Source organism: Oenanthe melanoleuca, chromosome 15 (genome assembly GCF_029582105.1).
Source record: "Oenanthe melanoleuca isolate GR-GAL-2019-014 chromosome 15, OMel1.0, whole genome shotgun sequence".
Classification (NCBI taxonomy): Eukaryota; Metazoa; Chordata; class Aves; order Passeriformes; family Muscicapidae; genus Oenanthe; species Oenanthe melanoleuca.
Window position 1 is genome coordinate 1,789,629 of NC_079349.1, and position 25,467 is coordinate 1,815,095.

General features: G+C 51.4%; 1 protein-coding gene across 16 annotated transcripts in view; it reads left to right on the forward strand.

The window, feature by feature from the left end:
• NCOR2 (nuclear receptor corepressor 2) overlaps window positions 1-25,467 on the forward strand; it is a 226,524-nt gene that overhangs the window by 97,648 nt on the left and 103,409 nt on the right. For all 16 annotated transcript variants that reach the window (XM_056504273.1, XM_056504279.1, XM_056504275.1 and 13 more), the window contains exons 5-6: window positions 12,156-12,335; window positions 17,882-17,995. In XM_056504273.1, the coding sequence (XP_056360248.1) occupies window positions 12,156-12,335; window positions 17,882-17,995 (294 nt within the window). The remainder of the gene's footprint in view (window positions 1-12,155; window positions 12,336-17,881; window positions 17,996-25,467) is intronic.

Genomic DNA, 25,467 nt, shown 5'->3' on the forward strand with positions numbered 1-25,467 from the left:
TACATGTTGTATGTATCTGTTTTATCTGATAGCAAGAATTCTGATGTGCCCTGTTTCATCCTGGAAATGCAGGAGAGATGAGAGCTAGTTTGCTGCTTTGTCAGTCCTCAGGTGGGACTTAGGAAATAGTGTTGGTATGGCAGGAACTGGTACTGGCCTCCAGAGGATGAGGGTGGTGTGGGGTGAAGATGGCTGTGCCAGCCACCATTTTTGCCTGTGCCCAACCAGTTGTGTTAAAAAAGAAACCCTCTCCTGAAATAAAAGTCAGGGGAAGAATTTGGTCCTGGTAACAAGAAGGACATCCTGACTAATTTTTTTCCCTGCTGCAGTCTCAACCTGATCGGTTTTCCTTCTTTTCCCTCACGTTCTGGGAGGGAGTGTGGGTGCTGCTGGGTGGGGAGCATTGCTCCAGCTCCCCCAGATCCAGGCACACTCCAGGGTGGGTTATGTGGGATCTGTCCAGTCAGTGCAGGTGACCAAGCAGCAGGAGCTTGTTACCAATTTGCAGCCATGTACATCTCCCTGCTCCTCCCTCCTTGTTCAGCATCCCTGCACACCCCTCCTGCCCAAGGGTCTTCCTGGCACCACCCTGAGCACATTTTTGGTGCTGTACATGTACATGGTTGAGGAGTGCAGCCCACCAATGGTCCTGACTCTCACAGTGAAAGCCAGGGAGTCGTGACACCCATCAGATGGGTTCTGGGTGCTGTGTTTTGAGGAGGAGGAGGGTATTTCATGCTAATACCTTCTTTCCCAGCGTGGGGTGGAAGCTGTGGAGGAGATGCAACAGCAGTCAATAGTGTTTGCCTGCTGCTGCTGGAGGGGATGGAGTGGGGGAGTGATTTCAGAGATGGATTTGGCAGAGATGAGGTGCTGCTCTTTGTGCCTGTGGTGATGGAGCTGTAATAACATATTGAACATGGTACCAGCCCTTGCTAAAGCTCTGTGACTCCACGTTCGTGCCTCGTGGAGCCTCATCCCTTAACAACACCCTCAGCATCCTAACAAGAGAGGAACTGTCGAGTGCCAAAGGGCCTAGTTAAAATCACTCACTGAAAACCTCCTTTCTTTTTGGACCTAAAGTTGCTTTTTAAACAGAAAAACTGCTTGGCTGTGTTTTAGGCAGAGCACACAGGGAGGGATTTTTGGCTGGGCTGCCCCGTGCCGCGTGGGGGGGCCGGGGGGCTCTGGATGCTGGTGTGTGTCAGGAATTCTGGCTCCCAGAGCTGAGAGGGGTTGTTCTAGGACAAGCTGACAGGCCCTTGGCTTGTTCTGCTGCTCTCGAAAAATGTAATTCTAATTCTTGGCACCTTTTTCCAGGAGGATAAGGAGCGAGAGCATAGCGGAGCCTGTTCCCTCTGTCCTTGGAAATGGGTTTTACCCACGGCAGAGCTGGCTCAGGTGGGAGCTGTGTGCTCTGTCCTACCCCAGGTTTGGTGCAGCACAAGTGGGGGAGAGGCAGTGTGGGATAAATGACCTGAACCAGCTCCTTGCAGTCCTGACCTCTGTCTAGCTCCTCTTTGGTCATCTCAGTGCTCTAACAGAGCGTTTTCTGCAGGTGCCAGTGTTCTGGCCAGTGCACCTGGCACACTGTGCTCTGGCAGTGCCAAGCAGGAGAGGAGGGGATGGACAGTGGTTGTGCTGTTTCCCAGTCCTCTGCTGCATCCTGAGGATTCTCCCAGGGCTGCAGAGCCTGTGGCATCCTGCTCCAGCATGTGCCACAGTGGATTTCTCTGCATCCCTCCTCTGCCTGCACCATGATGCTTCCTAGGCTTGGCTGTGAGCACTGTGCTCTGGTCACTGCCTAACAGGGGCTGATTCTCTCCTCCTGTGCTCTTCCCTGAGGAGCAGCAATGATCCTTTCTGCCTTCTGATCTCCACTTTGGATGCTGTTGTTCCCATGACTGCTTAAAAAAGAGCCATTGCCTCGTGCAGATCAAGCTGTCCCACGTGGTTACGTGGCCAAACCAAGCACAGGCTTTTATTTCAAGCTGGTTTTCAGGTCTGTGTTGTTTTATTTCAAGCCAGCCATCTCAGGTATGATGTAGAACAGATTGCCCCCAGCAGCTAATGTGTTTCTGCCTCAGCAGCAGACAGAGTGGCAGATGTAAACACAGGAATGTTGCAGGCTTTCAAACACTAAAAACTCCTAAAGAATAGGCAGGTGTGTGTATATAAATATATACAGTGCATTGTATGAAGGGCTTTCAGTATGTTCAGAGGGAGATTTGTAAATCTGTGAATTCGTGTGTGTACTTTTTATAGATTTTTAGGTAATTGAAAAGCCTACATTTTCATATATATATATATACACACACACAAATATATATCTATGTATTTATATATTCTGCCTCCTATTCTTGTAAGCTGTTTTCTCAAAGGCTTCTTCTAGCCTTGTTCAGTGATTCTGCCTTCAGCTGCCACAAGGAGAAAGACTCAAAGCTAAATATTGATTTGAGTCATTCTGGGTGCACTTGGAGACATCACTAGTGTTCATGAATGCAGCATAATCGCTGATTGGAGTGGGGAAATTTCATCATAAAGGCCCCAAAAGGGAGGTTTATTATTGCTTTCTTCCAAATGCCTGAATTTTATTAGCTTCAGTCATTCTTGGCAGGGCAGTGGAATGGGATTTTATAGTTAGCAAAGGAAAAGTAAACACAGTAATCATTTCACAGCCCCGTGCCTGCCAAACCAAGATGGAAATTCCAGCCTTGGTGGGAAGCTGCTGCTTTGCTAACAGATAATAACAAATTCACTATGGGCTTATTCTTGCTATGGGAGCTGAGATGTTCAGGTTTTTCTGTAATGCCGTGGTCTGGGGAAGCAGAGGTGCTTCATGGTTTTCTGCAGGAACAGGCTGGGCAGAGACTTGCGGTTTGAGCAACTCCCACAGCCATTCACAGGTAGAAATGGAGTTTCTGCTCCGAGCCTTTGGGAGCTGCTCTGTCCCGTGCTCTTGTTGGTGTTTGGTTTCTCTGTGGTCAGCCTTGCTCTGATCACAGAGCTGAGCAATGCTGAAGGTGTGACAGATCTGAGACACCCTGATGCTCCTGGCACCCTGCAACCATCCTCAGCTGCTGAATGGGGGGAGGGTTATTATGGCAAAAAAATTCTCCCTGTGAACCCAAAACTCTCACATGAGGTTTATGTTGAGGTGCAGGGCCTGGCTGCCAGCTGAGATGTGGAGCAGGACCCTGTGTGTCCTGGGGCTGGGGATTTCCTCCCACCCTCCCGGCTGGGGATGGCTCTGGGAGTGGCCAGCACTGTCCCCTGCAGGATGGGACCTCCTGCTGGAAAACCAGGCGGAGCAGCCGAGGAAACAAGCCGGGAATGTCGAGGCAGCCCCTTCCACGTGTCTGCACAATTATGGGGACAATGAAGCATTGAGCACAGCCGGCTCTGATGGATGGTGCAGCTGGGCTGGGCACCACCCTGTCAGCACCCAGCCTGCCGGGGTGCTGGGGCTGTCCCTCGTGCCCTGTGCGTGTCCCCAGGTGCCACCAGAGCCCTGCTGCTTGTGGGGTGCTTGGGGTTGGGTCACTGGGTGTGCACTGGGGGCTGCCAGGCTGCTGGTGGATTCCTCAGGCAGAGGTGTTGTCCCCACTGTGTCCCTCATGGACAGCTGAGAGCTGTTTGATGTCCTGCTTCATCCTGAGAGCAGAACCAGAATGGAGCTGTGCAGGGTGACCCCAGCCAGAATGGAGCTGTGCAGGGTGACCCCAGCCAGAATGGAGCTGTGCAGGAGGAGGTGACCCCATCCAGAATGGAGCTGTGCAGGAGGAGGTGACCCCATCCAGAATGGAGCTGTGCAGGAGGAGGTGACCCCATCCAGAATGGAGCTGTGCAGGGGTGACCCCAGCCAGAATGGAGCTGTGCAGGAGGAGGTGACCCCAGCCAGAATGGAGCTGTGCAGGAGGAGGTGACCCCAGGCAGAATGGAGCTGTGCAGGAGGAGGTGACCCCATCCAGAATGGAGCTGTGCAGGGGTGACCCCAGCCAGAATGGAGCTGTGCAGGAGGAGGTGACCCCAGCCAGAATGGAGCTGTTCAGGAGGAGGTGACCCCAGCCAGAATGGAGCTGTGCAGGAGGTGACCCCAGGCAGAATGGAGCTGTGCAGGTGGTGACCCCAGCCAGAATGGAGCTGTGCAGGGGTGACCCCAGGCAGAATGGAGCTGTGCAGGGGTGACCCCAGGCAGAATGGAGCTGTGCAGGGGGCCCTGGGGACCCTGGAGCCAGGAGGGGGTGATGTGCAGCTGCAGGCAGAGCTCAGTGGGTTCCGTTAGCAGCAGTTACTTCAGTTTGCTGAGCTGGCACAGTTGGATTGAGCAGGGCTGTGCTGCTGGGACTCATCACTCTGGGCTGGATGTGCTGTGAGTCTTGGGAGAGTTGTTGGGAACCTTGGCTTGGTGCAATGGCTCTTGTATGCAAGAGGAGGTCTGGGTTGTCTCACAACACACCTCAGCTGCTGCTCAAACCATTTTAGATCTTGTTTGCATTTCCTTTTTCCATCACTCAGTCTTCTCCTCTGTAGGCAGCTCAGTCTCTGCGGTTTGGGGAAAATAATTTTGGGTGATGGTTGGGAGGGAGGGGGTGTAAGCTGCCTTTAAATGTATCTCACTTGCAGCAATAGTGGTTAAATAGAGCTGTCTTCAATCATTCCCCTCCCTCCCCTCTAAATCTCATTCCCCTTCAAGCCATCTTCCCAATATTGATGTTGTGTGCCATCCTGATTAACTCCCAGACAAATCCCTGCTTCACAGGGCTGCCCTGTGTGGATCCTGCTGGGATGTGTGGCTGAGGAGTCCCTGCTCTCCTCGGCCTCCTGCCTCCTCTCCTCCCTGGCAATAGGAGGAAATTTAAATGTTTCTGAAGAGCAACATTTCCATTTCAAAAGCTGTTCGTTCAAGTGCGTCTGGAGTGGGATTTCTCTCCCCCACTCCTCTCTGAATAGGAGCTTTAGAAGTCTCATTTCCTCTGCTTGATAACACCAGGCTGAGAAGGGCTTTTGTCTTTTCATTTCCCCTCAATTTTTTATTTTTAAATCAGTGAGGTTTGGAGAAGCTGCCGTGGTGTACTTTCCCTCTCCCCTTCCATATCTTTGTCCATGTGCTGGAGGATGCACCTGGCATCACCCAGTGAGTGAGTGGAGCTTCCTGGGGCACAGCCCACCTGGGAACACCCTGTCATTCCCTCCTGGAAGCAGAGCAGGAGGTTTGCTGTGTTCACTGGAGTATTGCACTGGTTTAAAAAGGGATTTTTTTTTTTTTTTTTATTCTGCAGAAGCCTTTTTTAAAACACTGGAGCTTGCTTTTCACATGGCACCTAGGCCTGGAGGGTTTTCTACCTGCTTGAGGGACAGCTGGGATTTGGCAGGGACTATTCCAGCATCTTCTGTCAGAGGGAAATTGTCTGCTGGGATTAATATGGATCTTGATGTTTCATCCCTGCCTGGTTGATATGCTGGAAGGACTCAGAGCTTGCTTTATTGCATGTGGTCATTGAAAGACTGGTATTGAAAAAACAAAAAAACAAAACAAAAAGAAATAAAAAAAAATAGGCTGAAGCTCTCAAGGATGTGGAGTGAGTGCCTAGGTTTGGGATTGTGCCTGCACCCCCAGCTGGGTGGGGGACCCTCCCTAAGAAAACTCCCTGAGCAGCAGGCACAAGTAGAAATGCAAAAACAGGCTCTGGTGATGATTCAGAGATTCCTGTGAAAGCTGCCCAAAATCAGCTGGCCCCAGGGATTTGAACAAGGAGGGTTTGAGCCCCAGCAAGGAGGAGCCAGGCTGTGCCATGAGCTCCCCATTACCTTTAAAATGTGGTTCTGCAGCCGGGGGTGACCCTCTGCCTGGCTGAGTGCCAAATTGGGCAATTAAAAATTTCCCTCTCTGCCTTGGCACATCACATAATCAGAGGTGTTTTTTGCAGTCTGGTCCTTTTTCAGAGGCTTCCAACATGCTGGTGTGTGCAGTGTCAGCTCGGGTGGCTGCTGGCTGAACAGATCACTGAGAGCACTGAAGCTGCAGATGGAGGCTGGAGGAGCTGCTGCTCTGGGCTGCTCTGACACCCTTAACTTGTCCTGTCCTTGTTTGCAGGTACAGGCTTTGCTGCACCTGCCCCTCTGTGCCTGCCTGGGACAGGCTCAGCCTTGTGCATTGCTCCATCCTTAGCATCTGCTGGGTGCTCTCAGGCTTTCTTTACCTGCCCAAACCATTCATTCACTGCTCTTTTGGGGCACTTGCTGTTGGCCTGGAATGCTCCCCACATGCCAGCATGGTCCTTCCATATCAGCCTTTTCCTTGCCTTTGCAGAAGTGCAGTACCTTTCCAGGATCCCACTCTGCTTGCATGCTCAGTTCCAAGTCATTCCCCTAAGGCAAACACCAAGATGAGATTTTTATTAATTTTTTTTTTTTTCTTTGACTTGGACACTTTTTCAGTGTTAACAAAAGGCAGATCGCTGGCAGAGAGTCTTACCAGATGTATCAACTGTACTGAAGATGCTCAAAGAAAAAGTTCCCAGAGTCTTTCTGAATGCTGCAGAAAGGCATATTTTCTTGTAAACTTGTTCTTGGAAGTGACAGAGTTGTTTTGGCTGAAATTCCTTGTTTAGAGGGAAAAAAAAGGACTAAAAATGCCTAAAGCTAATCTTCAGCATGGAAAATTTCAGTCCAGACAGTTACTGTTCGAGCAAACTTAAGGTCAGCTGAAAATGCAGAGATGCAGAATAGGCAGTGTTGGGGAATTCTTAATGAGAGGTGGAGCAATTAGCTCCTCGTTGTAATGAGTAGATGGGTAGGTGAGAATTCATCACTGCTCTAAGTCAGTGGGGAACGTTGGCATTCAGTGCAATTATTACCCACTAATGGGGAAGCGCGGGGAGGGAATGAAAGGCACAGCATCCATTTGCCGGGTGATGCCTTGGGCGCTGTGGGAGGAAGGTTTTCCTGTTCCACCCTTTATTCCAGGCTGCCTCTGAGTCCCTGAGCCGCGTTTGGTGGTGCTGCTGTGGAATTCTGCAGTCCTGGAACACCGCGGAACTCTTTAGAGCACGAGTTTTGTGAGACCAGATACAAAGTTTTGGTTACTGAATTAACCCAGGCTCTGGCTGGCGAGGTTTTACCACCCTCGTAAATCTGCCGGGGAGGGGAGGCAGGGAGGGAGGGTCAGCATTTGGTACTGCTTTTGCAATTCAATTGCTTCAAGCTGTTGAAACAAGGGGGAAGTTTTTTGACCTACTTTCGTGCAAGCTTTAGAAATTGTTGGGATGTTTTCTGCTCTGTCTGCGTGGAATTCAGCTGGCTTACGGAGGAAAGAAATTTCGTGGGCCTGCTCATAAAGTCAGATTTATTTTAAAAAAATAAATTCGGTTTTAAAAAAAACTGGCTTTGTCTTCAGACAGCTCCTTGGTCTCCAGCTTCATGAATTCCCATGAGAGCACGTAGTGGGCTGCACCCAGTGAAAGCAATGCCTGTTTTGCACATGGCATGGAGAGTGGGTTATGGAGGCAGGAGGTGGATGGTGCTCTGGTCCCACCTGCATCCCTCAGGAGCTCTGGTGGCCTTGCAGGGAGCATCCCTGTGCTCCTGGCTGCTGAGCAGCACCCCAGTGCTCCCCAGAGCACACTCACATCTCCATCCCACTTTGGCAGCCCTTGGAGCTCTCTGGGACCAGCCCAGCAGTGTTCAAGAATGAAAACCTCGTTTGAAGGGCCAGGCTGCAGAAAGAGCCCTTAGCACAGCAGATGGCCATGAACAAAAGAGTTGCAGTAACTCGCTGTACTTTTCACTGCTCCTGACTTTTTGTACTCGTGCATCTCCCTGAGGAAACGAGACATTAGTTTTCAGCTCCATAACTTTCTCCTCTGTCAGTGCTGTCATCCTGGGGCTTAGATATGTCAGAATGTGTTGGACACTTTTCCAATTAAAAAAGCAGATTCCTTTAGTCTGCATTTGGCTCACTTAGGAGTTTTATCTGCATGTTTTTACCTAAAAACCTGACGGGTGGAGGAGCAGGGTGTTGCTTTCCTGCTTGGTTCTCATCCCTGGGGGCTCAGAGTGTGATGCTGCTCATCCCTGGGCTCCTGGACCAGTGTGGCACAGCCCCAGGTGGATGGGGTTTGGGAGGGGTGTTGGAGTGCTGGGATGTTCACTGGCTCAGTGCTGCTGTGAGCGGCTCAGGTGGTGAAGGCATCCCTGCAAGGAGATCCCCTGCTCACAAGTTCATGTGAGGTTGCTTTGGGAATTAATTTGAGCACAAATTGAGTGGCCCTGGCCTATCCTGCCAGCTTTGGCAATCTTCTCCAGCCCATGAGGACATGAGATGTGTGAGTGGGCAGGCGTTGAAGATAACACCTCCTAATCCCTCCTGGTGCTGCAGCAGGAAATGCTGCTGCTGGCTGATAATTAGAAAGTGAACAGACTGTGGAAGAGATGATGTTGGCATCCCTAAATCTCTGTCCTGGGCTTGGGGGAGCTTCACTAATGATCTGGATTAGAGAGGCAGAGAGGCCTGGCTTTACCAGGGATGACATGTAGGGCAGACACCGTGTGCTGTGCTGGGGATGCTGAGCTCGTCCCAGGCAAGGGGCTCTGTTCTCTTGGGACACACTGATGGGCTGGGGAGCCTTGGGAGCTCCACTGTGGAGTTTTGGAGAGGCAGCTGACACAGTCAAGGGACCAGCAAGGTCAAAATGCACTTTGCAGAGAGAGTTAGGTGCAGATGGAGCAGAGCTATGATCTGTCTCCTGAAACCAGAGAAGATTCCCCCTTCAGGAGGGCTGGGCTGCATCCAGCTGTAGGTGCTGAGCTGAAGCAGGGCACAGACACTTTTAAATCCCTCCAACTCCCATGACTTCTCTGTGGGTATCAAAGCTGGGTCAGATACACAAAATAAACAGGTGGAGATGGGCTGGTGCAGGTTCCAGTGTGTGCTGGGACCACACTTGGGCTTCCCAGTGTAATTTTTTTCTTGTGGGCCAGGTGTTGGTGTGTCTGAAGGCAGGGACATCAAATTTACCTGGAGACTTCCTTGCTTTTCAAGGCATCAACAGGCAGTTGGCTCATCCTTTTCCTTCCTCTCTTTCTGGCATGTTTTTAAAGCTGCTGCTTAATAGCAAATAGCAGGCTTGCTCCATTAGCTGTGTTGGGAATTTTTATTCCTAAGCATGTAGAAGAAACCCACCCCAAAGCCTGGCCTTGCTCTTTGACAACCTCCTCAGTGTTAATTGTTTTCTTCAGTGCCAGCACCTCCTCTTGCTGTGGGGAGGTTTGTGCAGCCTCTGCCCCCCCCACACCCACCCTTGTTATCATATAAATCACAAAACAAGGCCAGGGATAAACAGGAGCTGCAGTAGCTGTTAGCCGTGTGTAAAAACAAATCACATGGAAACAGTATAATTACTGAGAAAATATCAACTTGAGTAATGCTGTAATTGTTTTCTTCCCTCCAGCAGATTTATTCCACCTCTCATGGCTCTTCCTGGTTTGGAAGTCTGTGACTTCACGTTAATAAGGGGAATTTCACATTTCACACTGCACTTGCTCAGGGTATGACAGTCTAGAGCAGGGGAATATTTTCTGAGGGTTTCTGGAGCTGTAGGAAGCAGAGCACTGGTTGAAATATCTCTGACCATTGGGATCTTCCCCATGCTCTGAGTGGACTCTGGTCTTTGCAAACCTCTTTTCAACCCACTTCTGTGATTTTATAAGGGCTGATGTATGCCTTGCATAAGCCCATGGGCTCTGCTTTTTGGATGTCAGCACTACTCAGACAAGGCTTTTTTTTTTTGTTTTCCCTTTAGTTTTGTTTTTTCCTTCTTTTTGCTGCTTGTCATTTTGTTGATTTAGAGAGCTGCTAGTGGCATGGCAGTGCCCAGTATGTGAGGTCCAGGGACACATTGCCTCTCTCTATTGCTGTAATCATCTCCTAATACCAGATGATGATGATGTCTGTGCTGTGACTTGCAGCAATTTCCCTGACTCAGCTTAGCTGCTCTTTTGCTTCAGATTCTGCAAGGTAAAAAGATAAAAATGTATCAGGAGCCAGGTTTCCAAGGTGTTCTGTGCCAAGCAGGAGTTTAAAGATGCCCTGTCCTGCATATTGGCAGATGTGAGGAGTATCATTTGTTTCATGTGCACAGTGAGGAGCCTTTCTCTCCTGCATTTTTAGCAGGTAGCTTCCTTTCCTTTAGAAAAACCTACCCACATACCAGGCACTGCCACTTCCCTTTCCTGTGTCTTAATCTGAATGAGATTTCATGAACACTTAATTTATCTTTTGCTTCTTGTGGTTGTCCTGCTCTTCTTGACTTGAAAAAAAACCAAAACCACAAAAAAACCCCAGTTGTGGAGAGCACAAAGCCTTCCCACTCCAGCAGACTGACCATTTCTTAATGTCTAATGCTGGGAAAGTAAAACAAGATGGGATCTTCTCTTCAGGATCCTCCAGAAAGCTCTCAAGTTCTTCTAGCTTCTCTTCTGGAAGGATGCTGGCTACAAGCAGCTTAGCCTTCCTGGGGTTGGATGGGGCTGAGGCAGGACAGTGAGAGTGGGGTTTTGGGGTGCTCCTTTGCTTTCTGTCCCTTGAGGGCAGCAGTGGGAAGGGCACTGGTGCCTCCAGGCTGCTCCCAGCAGGGACAGGGCAGAGCAGATGCTCCAACAGCATCACAGCAGATGCTGTTGGGATGCTGAGCAGTTTTGGGTGCTCTCTGCACACTCAGCATGAGCTGCAGCAGGGCTGGTGAGTGCCCAGAGCATCATCCCTGAGCCTGCTGGGATGGGGGAGCACAGAGGGGTGCACAAGGCACCATCCAGCTCTGTCTCAGCAGGAGCAGCCTGGGCAGAGGGTCAGCCCTGGCCATTCACAGCCAGCACTGGGGGTGCTCAGTTGGTGCAGAACAGGGTTGGCTTTCTGCAGGGCTGCTGTAATGAAGGTGGCAAAGTTGTGTGAACTTCCTCCCTTGTTTCCCTCCCCTCCCCTCCCTGGGCAGCAGCTGCAGTGTGCTGGCTGCCCAGCCTGGCACGGTTTAGGGTTACAGACTGAGCCACTGCTCCTCCTCTCCCCCTCCAGGAAAAGAAATCCATCCACTCACTAAGCAAATGAATAGACACACTTTTAATTACAGCCCTGGGTGGCTGCCAGAGAGGAGTGTCCTGGGTCAGGGTGGTGTGCTCTGATCCCATCTGTGTGGCTGGTGGCCACTGAGCATCTGCTGCATCCCAGGTGCACTCATCCTGGTGGGCAGGCTCACCCAGGCACAGCCTGTGCTGGCAGAAATGGGCTCCCTAGCTTGGGGCTGCAGAGGGGAAGGGTGCTGTGGGATGCAGGAGAGGCATTGTGGCTGTGGGATGCTCCTGGCAAACTTGCCTCAGCAAACTTGTTGCTCTGCTGGGGGCAGAGCTGAATGTTTGGATGTGTTTTCCATCAGCCCTGGGCTATTAGAGCTCTCCCTGTAAAGGCCACAGAGATTTTGCTGATCTCTCCAGTCTCTGACTTGAAGGGTCTTGCTGTGCTGAGAGCCTCTTCACCTGGAATTTGAAAAACATCAGTTCAGTCTGTTTTTATCTTGACTCACCTATCCCCTTTTTCTCTTTTTGGATGCATTCAACATCCAACACTCAGAGTACCCCCAGGGTTTAGTAAGAGATGGAGAAAGACAGCCAGGAAGGAGCTAGGAGCCCTCTTTGCTCCCTGGGGCTGCCTCACAGCCCTTCTTCAGCATGGCTCGTGCTGCTCTTGTCTCTGTGGCAGTGTCTGAGGAGGATGTGACTGTGATGTCTCATTTTTGAAGAGAAGATGCAGCCTTGAGCCCTCTGAAGGGGCAGTGGTGCTGGGAGCTCCTGAATATGGATGGGTTTATTGATCCTGTAAGAACATGAGCAGCACTCAAGGTGGCGTGAGCCTCTGAGGCTCTGTCAGGAGGAAGAGCTGCTGGCATGTCCCTGGGAGAATAACCTGGTTCTCTGTGGAGATGCTGGAGGTTGTGGAGCACTTGTGATGTGATCTGACAGCTGGTACTCCCTAGTCTAGCAGGTTTTTTTGAGGGTTTTGTCTATCTCAGAAGGCTGGGAATGGGCCAGGGAGCTGTGGGAGGATGAGAGAAGGATCCAGAGTCTCCTGGGAGAGAGTTGATCCGGTTGTTTTACGTTTCCAGGATCGTGGCCTGCCTGGCAAACTGGAGCCCGTGTCTCCTGTGAGCCCTGCCCACCCTGAGCCCGAGCTGGAGCTGCTGCCAGCCCGGCTCTCCAAGGAGGAGCTCATCCAGAACATGGACCGCGTGGACCGCGAGATCACCATGGTGGAGCAGCAGATCTCCAAGCTGAAGAAGAAGCAGGTGAGAGCCTGTGCTCTGGGGGGAACACGTGTCCCTGCTTCTGCCTGCTGCAACAGGCCTGTCCTTGCCCCTGCATGGCCACAGAGAAGTGGCAGTGCCAGTGCAGCAGCATCATCTGTGTCCCTGCTCCCTGTTGTGACCTGGGTGGTGGCTGCCGTGCCTGCAGACTGGGGCTGGTAGTCACAAGGTGAGGGAGGGAGCTTTGGAAACCCAGCTTGTAGCTCTTTGCACGTCAGAGAACCTCAGAGAGAGAAAAATGTGTCCCCAGTGCCTATGCAAGTGGTGAGCAGCAGAGCAGGGAGCACAGCCTGGGCTGTCCGAGTCATCTGTACAGCCCAGAGTAGCACAAGATCTTTTCTTTTTCCTTTCCAGCAATTGTCTCTCCCCAGTGCTGTTGTGCTGCCAGTATTCAGTACTGGCTGTTTAAAACATTGCTGCAATGACCAAATGGCCCTTCCAGTGCATCCAGTCCCATTTCTCTGGGGCTTTCCAGCTCTGCAGCCTTGAGCAGCACCTGGTCCAGCTCCAGTCAGGGCTGTGCTTGAGCAGGGATTTGAGTCTGATCTTCCTGGCTGCAGCTTTACCCTGCACAGGAGCACTCCTCAGTAGAAGGATGGCCCACTCAGTGTTGGCCTGTACATAATTACCATAAACCCATTAAGAGATTAATATAACAAAACCTTCAGGGATGTCCGTGGAAAAACCCACAGACTTAAGGGCTTTCACTTCTTAAAGCAAATCACTTCTCTGCCTCTTTTTTTCTGGTTGCTTTATTTTCTTTGCTTGGGATGAATTTCTGAACTCCCTGATGGCTGCTAATCCCAAACTGCCCAAGAGGAATGAGCTTTCCCAAGGGGTTGTAGCCACACTAGGAATTTGGGAATGGAGCAAAACCTCTGCTTGGGCTGTTTGTTGAATCACCTTGAGAATGAGCATGCACTTGCTCTCCCCCATCAGATCTATATTTTCCCATACCAAACACACTTCCTTTCTATCCTGCAAGACAAAGCAGGAATATTTTTATTTTGTTTTCAAACAATGTGACTTAATTAATGTGAAGGATCCTTTTTCTGGGCATGTGTTGCTTTGTATCTGCAGAGGTGTCTGAGTGCTTAGGGAGAGGCAGCCAGGGGTGGGCAGAAGCAGATGTTCTGTGCCAGCTCAGGGGGCCCAGAGGAACATCTGGAGCAACCACAGAGGTTCTTCTTGCTGGTTTTGGTGGGAGCCCTTCCCCTCTCCCTCGTAGGAGGCTCAGACAAAATGTTGGTGTCCTCTCCCACCTGGCAGTCTGGCTGCTGCTCCATGGTTTTTTACTCCCATTTGAGGAAAGAGATGCAAGCCACGCTCATTTCCTGCTCTGGAAAAGGGCTTCCCAAGTGGGATATGTGCCTGGCAGGGCAGGGAAGGTCCTGTCACGGCAGCTGGGAGGACTGACAGCTCTAGTGATCCATTGCCTGAATTCTCAGGGATGCTGAGGAGCTGCTGCTGCTCACTGTTAAAATCAAACTGTCCTTTCCGTGAGGAAATGAGGTTTTATTGTTGGCTGCTCAGTTGCTTTTTTTCTTCCCTATGAACGAATTTTATGATTCTTCCTGCCCACAAAAGTGCTGTTAAATGGGGAAGAAGGTGAAAGTGGCTCTTGGCAGAGAAAGTCTCCCCTCCCTTCCTTTTATTCTATTTTTTTTTCTTTTTTGGCACATGGTGGCAAAGTCATATGGTAGCAAAACTGACCCCCCCACTATGGCCTCCATCCCCTTCTGGCTGGAGCCTTCCCCATCCCATTCCTCCAGCAGAGCTAGCACATCTGGGAAGAAGTGTTTTTGGAGCAGGGGGTCCTGTCTGAGATGCTCCAGGAACGTTTTGTGCATCTGTGCATCCGAGCTGTCAGTGCAGGAGCACGAGTGAGGGAAAGCAATGAGCCTGGAACAGATTCTGCTCCTGCAGGAACGTCACTGGAGCAGGGGAGAAATTGTATGCAGCCAGAAAATCCTAATGCTTTTCCCCTCTGTCTTTGGGAGGCCTTCTCAGGGTAATTAAATACACTTGTATGGAAAAGCTGTGCAGAAAAAATAATAAAAATCCCAACCAACCACAATCCACCATCTCTCTCTTTCTGGTTGTTCCAAAAATGGCAGGGAAGGCTCTGCCTGGACTTTGCAAGAAGCAAACGTCTTCAGCAAGCTGAGAGCCCTTCCCCAAGCCCTGCACACCCCTGGCAGGAGGCACCTCCCTCAGCCATCCCCGCTCATTCATGCGCCATCTGTGCTTCCCCCTCCTCCTGACAGCCGAGGATAATCCTTATGCATTTATTCCTGGCAGCAGTGCTGGGGATCTGAAGGAGAAATGAGCTGCTGGGCTGTTCTGTGCAGTGCTGGAGCCTCCCTGGGCGCTGAGCTCAGCCCAGGGCTCTCCGGGAGTACAACACTCCCACCTGGTGATGGAGGTGGAGCTGTGTGGAACAGCTCCAGGCCTTCCCTCTCCATCAGGCTGAGCTTCTGTGCTCTCTTGGGAAGTGGTTTTCAGAGCTGCCCTGTGGCTGGGAGGCTCTGCTCTGCTGGGCAGGTGAAGCATCCCAGCTTCACCAGCTCTGTGTGTATGTGTGTGTGTGACATCCTTGGCTCCACAGCAGGTGTCTGAGCTCAGGAGTTGTGCATGCAGGGGTGGGACCTTCCTGGAACATCACCCAAAACTACACAATTGTAGATTTCTTTTAGCAGGAAATGACTGAGACAGTTTTGGCATCTGTAACACACAACCTGGTGGCTGAAGGAAAGGCCCCTCAGCACCAGCTCTGAACAACAACTTGCATCTTGCTCAGTCTGTTTTTACTGAAGAGGGCAGGAGATGCTTTTACCTTGGGAATTATGCCCTTAACTTCCCCCCACAGTGAGACATGACCACATTCCTACAGCAATCTCACCTCAGTTCCATGTCTGTCAGTTGTAGGCAACAAAACCTCAAATCCAGCACTTCACTCAAGCTTATGCTATATTTATAATTATATGAAAGCTTTGACTGCAGTCCCTGCCACAGCCTGAGAGTCTTGTATCACCTGACATTTTAACTGTCCCAGCAGTGCTGCAGCCTGCAGTGGTCCCTCTGTAGCTCATGGTGCAGCCAAAGGGTCTCTTTCCTGGAGGGGGCACCTCTTCCACTTGGAATGGGTTGGCCTGTGGCAGCCAGGGCTGTGGCTGTGTTGCATCCCTCCAGCATTGCTGCCCTGTCTCCCATCTGGGGAGAGGAGGCAGGTCTTGGGCAGCCACTGCTGGGAGGAGGGAGGGGGTGTGGAGCTGTCAAGGCTCATCTCTCATCCTGCTCTCTCCCTGTAAAGGTCACAGTCCCAGCCTGGCTTTTGTGGCAGACCTTTAAGAAATCCATTTTGTCCCTGTCTGGGAACCCTGACCTATTTTGCTTTGCCATTTCCCACGGCTCCCAGGAGTAGCTGTGGCAGGCTGCAGTCAGGTGTGCTGCCTGCAGCCCCTCCTCACATCCTTACCCCAGCATCTGGCCCTTTAATATCCATACAGGGCTACTCCTCAGCGAGAGGAGTTTAATTCTCTACTGTATTTCAACTATAATTAGATTTGTGTTTCTTCTTCTAATGAGCTGTTTTTAATGAGCCTCCACTTAGTGGCAAACTTTGGTTTCCTGATAGGCCATCAAACCCTCTCCTCTGAAATCCCTCACTGCACACTCGACCACTTGGCAGAATTTTTGTGGCTTTCCAGAACCATATAGCCAAGTTTGGGATGCTTTGACTTTTTTTTATACAAAAATATTTTCCCCAACAGAAGTAGATGTCTGTGATCCATTTTGCTGGCTCGTTCTTTGGAGTTTTTGGAGTTTATCCCATGGGAGTGAGGATGTGTGATAGGGTGCCTTAGGAGGATATCAGGGAAGAGCTGGCAGGTCCTGGAAGTGCTGCTTCTGTGCCAGGGCTGATGCCAAATCAGCTTTGCAGGTTTTTCCTTTCCCAGGGAGCTCTTGTCCCCTGTCCTGTGGTTTGGGCCACCTGAAATGTGGCCAGGGGTGACAACAACAGAGGGCTGGGGGCTGTTCCTGTGGTTGGAGCCTTCAATGTGCCACCATGTGTGGCTGTTTGCAGGCAGGAGGGATCCCTGCAGGGCTGGGAAAGGTTCATCCCCTTCCAGGGAGCAGATGGCTCAAGCTGGCCAGTTCCTGGCTCTTCTCACTCGTGGCTGGAGTAGCTCTAAGGCTGTTGGTGATGCCAATTTATGGGGCACAGGCTCTGCTGTGCTGCCAGAGCCTGCTCCCTGCTCTGGCCAGCAACACCAGGGTTTTTGGCTGTATTTTGGTGTTCCCTAGACTGCTGCTTTTCCCTTTGTGGAGAGAAGTATCCATGTGTGAGAAGCTGGAGTCCACAGCACAGGGTGCTTCATCCACTGAAACACAATTTTAGGAGTGAGAGTTTTCTCAGCCAAGCCATTAGACCTGTCTGGGTGCTTAAGTGCTTTCTTGGGATCATCCCAAGTGCATCCTCCTGCCCTGGTGTGCTGAGGGTGTCATCAGCAGGAGCAGAGGTGATGATGAGGAGGAGGAATAGATGCTCACCTTCTTTTCAGGCCACCAGCCACCACTGTCCCCAGGAAATCAGTGGTGTGCTCTCCTCTGAGAAAAGTCCCAGGTGCATTTTCTTCCTAGTACAAGACCTGCTCGATTTTCCTCATGCTTCAACAGGGGATGCTTTAGCTGCAGGAAAAGAAACCACAAAGATGTGGAGATTGAGAGCCTAGCAGGGAAAAGATCCTCAGTGTTTTCCCAGCCTCTGCCGTGCCTGTGCTGCCCCGCAGCTGCTGTGCTCTCCCTGCTCTCAGGCTGGCCCCAGGAGGAGCCTGCAGCAATCTGTCATTTCCTCTTTCAGCTCAGCAGCTCCTCAAACTCACAGGAAGGGCTGGGACGTCTCCTCCCAGCTCCCAGGGCTGGGAGAGAAGGAGCTCAGGTGGAATGTCAGGTTTGGCTGCTGACCAGGGTGATATCCCAGAGTGCAGGGCTGGCTGCTGCACGAGTCCTTTGATGGAGAGCAGTCATCCCAAGGCATGTCCTCCAAGCACTCCACTGCAAGGTGAAGCTGAGGGTGGGGAGCAGCCTGGCTCATCACCCCTGGCTCCTCCAGCTCTCCCTGCTGCAGCAGCAGCTCCAGAGGCAGGTAGCAGCAGGGCTGGAGCTGTGGTTTCATTTAAGTGTTCCCAGTAAAATCGTTATTTCTAGCCTCAGGCCCGTTCCAGGAGGCTCCTTTGAGGCAGGTCCTCATCCTCCATACCTGAAGCACGGCGGCCCACGAGCGCAGGGCCGGTGCCTGGGGCAGGCCAGGCTGCGCCTGCGTGGCTGGGACTGCTGCAGCTTCCCTCCCTCCCCAGCCCCAGCCCCAGCCCCAGCCCAGCCCAGCCCCAGCCTGCCCTGGCTGCCAGGAATCTGCCATGGCGCGCTCTGCCTCGGTCACGGCACCACGCACAGTCTCGTGTGGACAGGCACTGCTGCGTTCCTTGCTGTGACTCACCCTCCTCCTCCCCCCTCTCCTTCCACAGCAACAGTTGGAGGAAGAAGCAGCCAAACCACCAGAGCCTGAAAAACCCATCTCTCCCCCTCCTATCGAGTCCAAACATCGCAGCTTGGTGCAGATCATCTACGACGAGAACAGGGTGAGTCTGGAAACGATGCAAGTGCAAATTGTGCCGTGTCACCGTGGCCAGGGATGGGCAGGGTGGTGAGGATCAGGTGGGGCATTTTCCTGGGTGTTACCTTTGGGGTGGAGGGCATGAGAGTGGGGTAGATGCAGCCCTGTCAGGATGGTGTGGATGAGCACTAATGTCTTCTGAAGAACCTGCCTGGGGGATTTCATCTGATCAGCCTCAGAGATGAAGCGTTCAAGAGATGCTTCAGACTCCTCTCTGTTAAACAGTTTGCTTCATCCTCTCCCCTGGGAGTGAACCAGCTTGAAAGCTGCCTCAAGGGGAGGGCTTTGCCGTGGTGGGTGGGCTGCATGGATGGAGGGTGACATCTGTGGTGCTCTGATACTGGCAGGCCAGCTGTGAGCTCTGCTGGCTGCCCCTAAGCCCCTCAGGCTGGAGCAGCAGGGATGTGGATGCAGCCATGGCTGGATTTGTGGATATTTGATGCTGCAAATAGCATTAACAAAGGTCAGGCTGGCATCCCTGGCTCTGGATCTCTGCCTTGACCGCTCATTTATCAGCCACTGCCTGTAATAGCAGCCCGAGGAGAGATGGATTTTGCTGTGTGCATCGGAGCAGTGCTCAGAAATTGGGCCCTTTGGTAGATAATCAAGCATATTCATTTTCATTTAGGTGTTGGATAAAAAGGATGATTTTGCATAAAAGGAAAACTACCAGTCGCTAATTATTTTGAATTGCGAGGCCTGCGATTTCACTGGGAGCTGCAGAAATCCAGGTGCCTGACTCCTAAAAAGAAAAAAAAAATCGCCTACCCTGCTCTCCCAGGCAGTGCAATTTTCCTGGTTTTCCTTTTTCCATCTGCTGCTCTCCCTGAGCAGTAGGAAGCCCAGTGCTGGCACGGTGTGTTGTGTGAGTGGGTGAGGGCTGAGGTCGCTGTGTTTGAAGCATTAGCAAGCGCCAGCTGGTGATGGCTTCACAGCACTGGGCTTTGGGGCAGGTGCTGAGTGCTCCTCAAAGCCATTCTCACCACCAAGTGCTCTCTCTGGGGTTCTGGGCTAGATGGCTTGTGCCTCCTGTGCAAGAGGGGAGGCTCAAAAAAAGTGAGCTCTCACATTTTTATTCCTGTTTGTTTGAGCCCCGTCCTCCTCGGGCACTCTTGTGTAGCTGAACCACATTACAAGGGGAAGAAATGGGTGTGGTGGTGGGGCTGGAGGGAAAGGTGAGCTTCATCCATCACATCCCCAACAGCCTGCATCATAGCAGTCCCCATTAGCTGGAGCTGGCTCAGGGCTGGGTGTCCTGCCAGCCCCCTGTCCTGCTTTGTCACCTCTTGTCTCTGCCCATGACATCAGAAGGGTCACACATCCCCTCCCACCACCTTCTCCACAGCAGACAGGATCTGCTCTCCAAGCCTCACCACCACTCAGAGTGGTCCCTTGGCATTTCTGCCCTGTCTCATGGCTGATGGCAGAGATTGTGAAGGGCAAACAGGGAGTTCTAGTTCTACATTTTTCCTGGAAAGTCCACAGCCATAACACCTGGGACACTGTCACACACAGTGCTCAGAGCTGGTGGTGTCCCTTTGGCAGGACTAGGCTGATCTCAGCCAGCTTGGTGCCAGGAGTTTCACCATTAACCTTTGTGATGGGTGCACTCATTCCAGCTGGGTGCCCAGAAACCAAAGGTGTGTATAATTTCAAAGCTGCCTCTGTGTTCATGTCTGAATTACCCCAGGGATAGGATACAAACAGTGATTCTTCCCTGTTCTTGTAAAGTCCCCTTGTTGTCGTGTGTGAGGAGCCTGTGGGCAGGAGACTCAACCAACAACCTTCCCTTTGGCTTGACAGAAACCAGAGCAGGCTGCAGGCAGGTTCCTCCTTTGGAGAGGACAGGATCTGTCTGTGGCCAGCAGAGAGCTGACAGCATCAGTGGCCAGCTGATGGCTGAGGGTGGAAGAGCCTTTCCAGAACCACAGCAGGGAGAGCTGGGGCTGCAAGGAAGGGAGTGCTGAGTGTTGTCTGTTGAGGCTGCAGTAACAAGGGTGGGAACCAGGATGAAATTGCCCTGCTGAAGAACATTCAGGGACTCTTGTACTGAATGTTTGGGATGCATTTTAGTGGTGACTGCTCTTCCTTTGGGGCCAGGAGGAGAAAGGCTGGAAGGGAAAGGGTTTTGGGATTAGAGCCAGTTGAGACTGTGGTGGAAAAGAGTGGCTGTGAGGTGGGTTTGATGGCAGCAGATCCTCCAGGTGTGTCCAGCTGTCTGTGAATGGGAGAGGCCCAGACACTCCTGTGCTGACCTGCAGCTTTACAATTAATTGCAAGGTGAGTTGGTAGGAGCAAAGGACAGCAAGCTGGATAGAAATGTATTGATTTAGAGTGAGGAAGGTCACTGAGCCAAATTTTAAGCTTTTCTGCCTCTCCTGTGCCGTGGAAAAGCAGTGAAGCTGATGCCTGGAGGTCTCCTTGTGGGAAAAGCATCAGTAGTGGCTGAGCCAGGGCTCCAGCCCATGCACAAAGGGAAGGAAAGCCAGATTTACTCGCATCACTTGGCTTGTGGCTTGCTTGAGGGAGGCAGTGCACGCTAAGAAATGCAAATAAAAAGAGGATATTCAGGCCTCAGGAGGAGGCGAGAAAGGAAAGCACCCCAGAAGTGCTGGCAGAGCCTGAAACCATCTTTAAGGAGCAGCGTTGTGGAGGGGGCAGAGAGCCAGCCCTTGTGCCAGTCCCCGGGCAGGTGGGAGGCAGCAGCTTCGTGGAGGGGCTCCTGCCTGGCTGTGCTTGGGGCTGTGCTGCAGCCAGCCCCGTTCCCACCGCTGCTGCCAGCACTTGTGCCCCGAACAAAGAGAGCCCAAAGGGCTCCATGGGAGAGGAGGGGTTACGTGAGGACAGCGCAGCCAGAAAAGCCGGAAAATCAAGTTAGCCAGCCATTCTGTGACCTACTTTCCTTTTGGCGATAGCTGTGGCTTTGCAGGCGTGAATGGTTTCTAATTTTAGCTTATGGTTCATCAGGGAAGTCTGTATATTTTTCTCACCACCGTGCTGTGGATGGGTGAGGGGTTGGGATGAGGGTGGTGCTGGGCTGTATCTGATTTTCTCCAAATTCAGGTTTTCTGATGCTAAATGCCCAGCACGCTGCTGTTCCCTCTTATGACCTACTTAACACATATGATTTGAAAAGTTCCTCAGTGTCAGAGGGGATAATTATGGAAAATGTGACCTGTAATCCCCTCTTGCTACACTCTGCTGGACATGTAATTGATTTAAAAAAAAAAAAAAAAAAAAAAAGGTGACTGTACATATTCTGCTGGGGAAGAGTGGAGAGAAGCTGCTCCTGGCTGCAATCAAATCCTGGACTATGAGGCTGTGGTTGCATTTGGGAAGCTTTTAGGGGACTTGGATTGTAGAGGAACAGTTGATATTCGAGATCCAGGTGCCTTCTCCCCTGCTATGTGCTGACCAAAGCCATTTTCTCTTGTGTCCAAAGATGGGTTGTGAAGTTGCACCCAAAAATGTACTTTCTGGGAAATCTTCACAGAAAAACACACATTTTGTATCCAAGCCAGAAATTCAACTGCAAGTGTCAACGGTGCCATTTCTGAAAGGATTTAGGAGAATGGTAGTTAACGTTTTTGGTACTGTCAGTGGACTAACCCAAGAACAGAGAGTGGGCAGCATTGTCAGAAGTATTTGAGTCCTATTTTCAAAAGTGCGTTCAGTCCTTGAAGAAACAAAATGATGTTTGAAAACAGCTATGGGGGCTACAATTGCCTTTGAGAAGCGCTGTGGAAGCTCAGGGGACATTTTTTTACTTCCAGGGTGCTTGAGAGCTCCTCTCCAGGAGCTGGGAGCTAGCAGGGTAGCCCAGATCTACCTGGAGAAATCAGGTTGGGATGGATGCCTCTGTTGATCCAGTGATGGAGACATTGGGTATCTCCTAAATTAAACCCTGTGGGTGATTTTAGTGTCTCCCCTGAGGGAGAAAGCTGATCTGTGCTGGGTCTGGCACCTCAGAGCTGGTGGCTGTGTGACACAGCCTCCTTGAGGGCTTTCATTTGCACCTCTGGGATGTGTTATAGTATCAACAGAATTTACCTTTCTTCCACCTCAAATCCCCATGACCAGAACAGATCATCTGTGTGTATTTTTAGCTGTAGCTTTATTCCACTGGGCGTTCACGGGATTCCTTGCATCCACCTTCCCTTGAAATCGATTGAACATACCTGGGCTTGAAGGTGTTTTTGTGCTTTAAACAGAAATTTCCAAGTCCCTTGCTAAGCCCAGGGAGGAGAGCAGCATTGCTCTGTGCCTTCCCTGGGATACAGGGCTGGCTGAGCTCTCCTTGGCTTGGCTTAGCTGAGTGAATTCTCCTCCAAGTCACCCGTGTGCCCCAAAAATTCCCGCCTGTGTGCACGCAGAGGCACCTGCGCCATCTCTGCCCCTCGTGGCGATGTGGAACCCACAGGTGGCCGTGGCCAGCTCCCTGCGAGCCACATGCAGGTGGCTGGAGGTGCCTGTGGCCCAGGGCCAGCAGCAGTGCTGCTCAGAGGCCAGCAGGCAGCTCGGTGCTCGTGTCCCTCAGAGCAGCCAGGTCCCGAAACGCGTGGCTGGTTTCTGCAGAGCGCGAGGTCGCGCCGGGACGTGGCGTGACTGCCCCGAGGGAGGGAGGGCACACCTCGAGCTGTGACCCTCCACAGCCTGCCAGGGCTGCCAGCAGCCCCCCACACCACCCCTGTGCCCGTCCCTGCTCTGCTGTCAGCTCCCTGAAAAACTGGGTTTGATGCAGTGCAGGCAGCGGGAGCAGCAGCAGCAGCGTCTGTCTTGCTCTTGAGATTGAGCTGGTGGAAATCAATAAGATTAAATTTTAATTCGTTTTCTGTCTTGATGCTTGTTCCTTCAAAAGGGCACAGCTATCTATCTATAAATCCGGCATTGTGCTGTAAAATTGGAATTCAAAGGACTGTTTGGAACTTTTTCCACCCCCTGCTGCTGTTGTGTCTGTACAGAGCACGTTCCCAGCTATCCTTTTACCCTCAAATACCTTCATAAAGCATTAATGCCCCATCCATAAATAAGAGAATAAATAAATGAAGGCTTTTAGCATTGCAGAGTATAAGCTTGCTGTTAACTACTCACAGACACTGTGTGACTCAGATCCTACAGGGATTTGATGTCTGTAGAACTCTGATTTTCTATGAACTCCTGATTTACATGAGAAAGGGAAGAATCAGGCCTGCCTCGTCAGCACGGAGCTGCTGCAGTAAATAAGACCTTAACAGTAAAAGTGCTTTTGAGCATTTAATCTACAGGGCATTTTTCAAATTCTAGTTTACGTAGTTGTTAGGATGAGGGTGTTTCATATTTGGCTGATGAAAGGGCCTTGTTTGTTTTGCTTTTGTTTCTAATAACTTTTATTCTCCCTCATCTGGGCTTGGTGAAAGTCTGGAGCAAAAAAGCAAAATGGGCTTTTGAAAAGTCCAGAGGAAAACTGGAAAGTCCAGAATTCAGAAACTATTATTATTTCTGCATGATAGCAAGATTTCCAAAAACATAAAATTTAAACAATGACCCTGGAGTTATTGAGAATCTGTTAATTTTTTATTGGATTTTAAGGAAACTTCCATTTGTTTGGCTCTTTAATGATCCTGTTTCAGGATCTGGAGTTCCCCACAGGTGTATTGACTTAGAAGATTTGTGTGTGATTAACCCAGACCAGATAAGGCTGTGTCCTGCATTTTCAGGATGAGAATTGCAGAGATCCCAAATCTGCTGGAGGCTGAAAGGCAGACCCTGAATCACAGCCCTGGCTCTTGGGTTGTGTGACTGGAGCTTTCCTGTAACTGCTGCAGGGATAAAACGTGGATTTCTGGAAGTTTTCTGTGCAATGCCAGCACTTTGAGCAGTTTTGCAGTGGTGGAACATTCAGCCATGGTTTGCAGTGGTAAAACCTTGCTGGCACGTCACTTAGTGTGCCTTTGAAGGGCACCCCAGCCTTGCAGGCAGCAGAGTGGGATGAGAGTGTGAGTGGAAACCCAGCTGTGTCTGGGGGTTCCCCATGGCCATGGGTGGGGTATGAGCAAGCCAAGGACTGAAACTGTCTGGCAGTGATGAGCTAAAGCCAGAGAGTAGCAAATAACTGAAATGAGTGGCTTTGTCACACTCTGTGCAGGGTGGATGGGAATGGTGTGAACACACAGCTCCAACGTCACCAGTTTCCTCTGTTTTCTTACTATTTGTGATGAGTCATTTGTAACCCCCACTGCATCACCTCCTGGCCCCAGCCTTAGGGACAGTGCTCTGTTCTTGCTGGTGTGGGGGGAAATGGCTCCAGCTCAGCACAGGGAGGTGGGAGCATCCCATGGGCATCCCTGGAGAGCATCATCCCCTGGGCCAGGGAGAGGAGTCAGTGAGGCTGACCAAGGTTCCCTGGTGCTCAGGGCATTTGGCTTCAGGGAGAGCCCAGGGAGGGTGGAGGGAGCCCATTCTTGGTCTGCTGGGAGCACTGTGGTGGCCAAGCCTGCAGGAGCTGCAGAGGGAGGAGTGTTGCTTTGAGTGTTGCTTTCCCTTCCACAACACCAAGGCTCATCCCACCTGCTTTGTGTGGAGGGCAGCAAATTGCTGGGGTGGTTTGGCTCTCAGGAAGAGCATGCTGAGGTTTAAAGGAGAGAAAAAAATAGTGCTTGTGGCTGTAGGAGTGAAAATCTTTCCCTGTGGAATGGGCATTGCCAGGTTGTGGTTTGGTCCCTGCACATTTTGGCTGTGCTGTTTGCTTTCTGCTGCATGTAGAGAGGTGTCTTGCCTGAGGGTTTCCATGATTTCTGCTGACTTCAGCCACACTTCTCCTGAACTTTGTTTTAAACAAAACCCCACTCCAGCCTGTCTCTTTGCCGTGCTGCTCCCCCAGCCCCGCCTGTCCGGGGATTGTGGCACCAGGACAGGAACTTTTCCCAGCTCCATCCTGTGAGCAATCCCCTGCTCTGGAAGGGCTTTGCTGTGTGCAGGACATGCCTGGTCCCAAAGAGAACCCCTCCATTCCCCAGACTGTGCCTAGGGGCTGCTATAAATAACCCAGGAGCACGGTTCAGCTGCAGCAGCTTTGTGCTGCATGGAGCCACGGCTGGAGCCGGTCCAACAAAGTGCCGCCTCCTAATTTCAGATCCGCTTTCTCAAAATAACTCCTGTGTTTCCTTCTCTTCCATTTTTAAACTTGGCTTTAAGAGGAGCCCACGCAGAATCCCAGGCTCTCCCTGCTCTGGTTTCAGTGGCTCTGCTGCCTCCTGGGGCTGGCTCCTCGTCCCCACGGGAGCTCACATGGCCGGGAAGTTGCTCTCCCGCCTGCTTTCCCCTCCCAAGCCTATTTTAAGTTTCTTCAAAGGAAAAGCAAGGGGGCTGGAGTTTACTTTGGAAGCCAAATGCTCTTCAGGCAAGAATGAAGATTTCTGTAGTCTGCAGGGAGGTTTGTGCTGTTGGTGAAGATCTCCT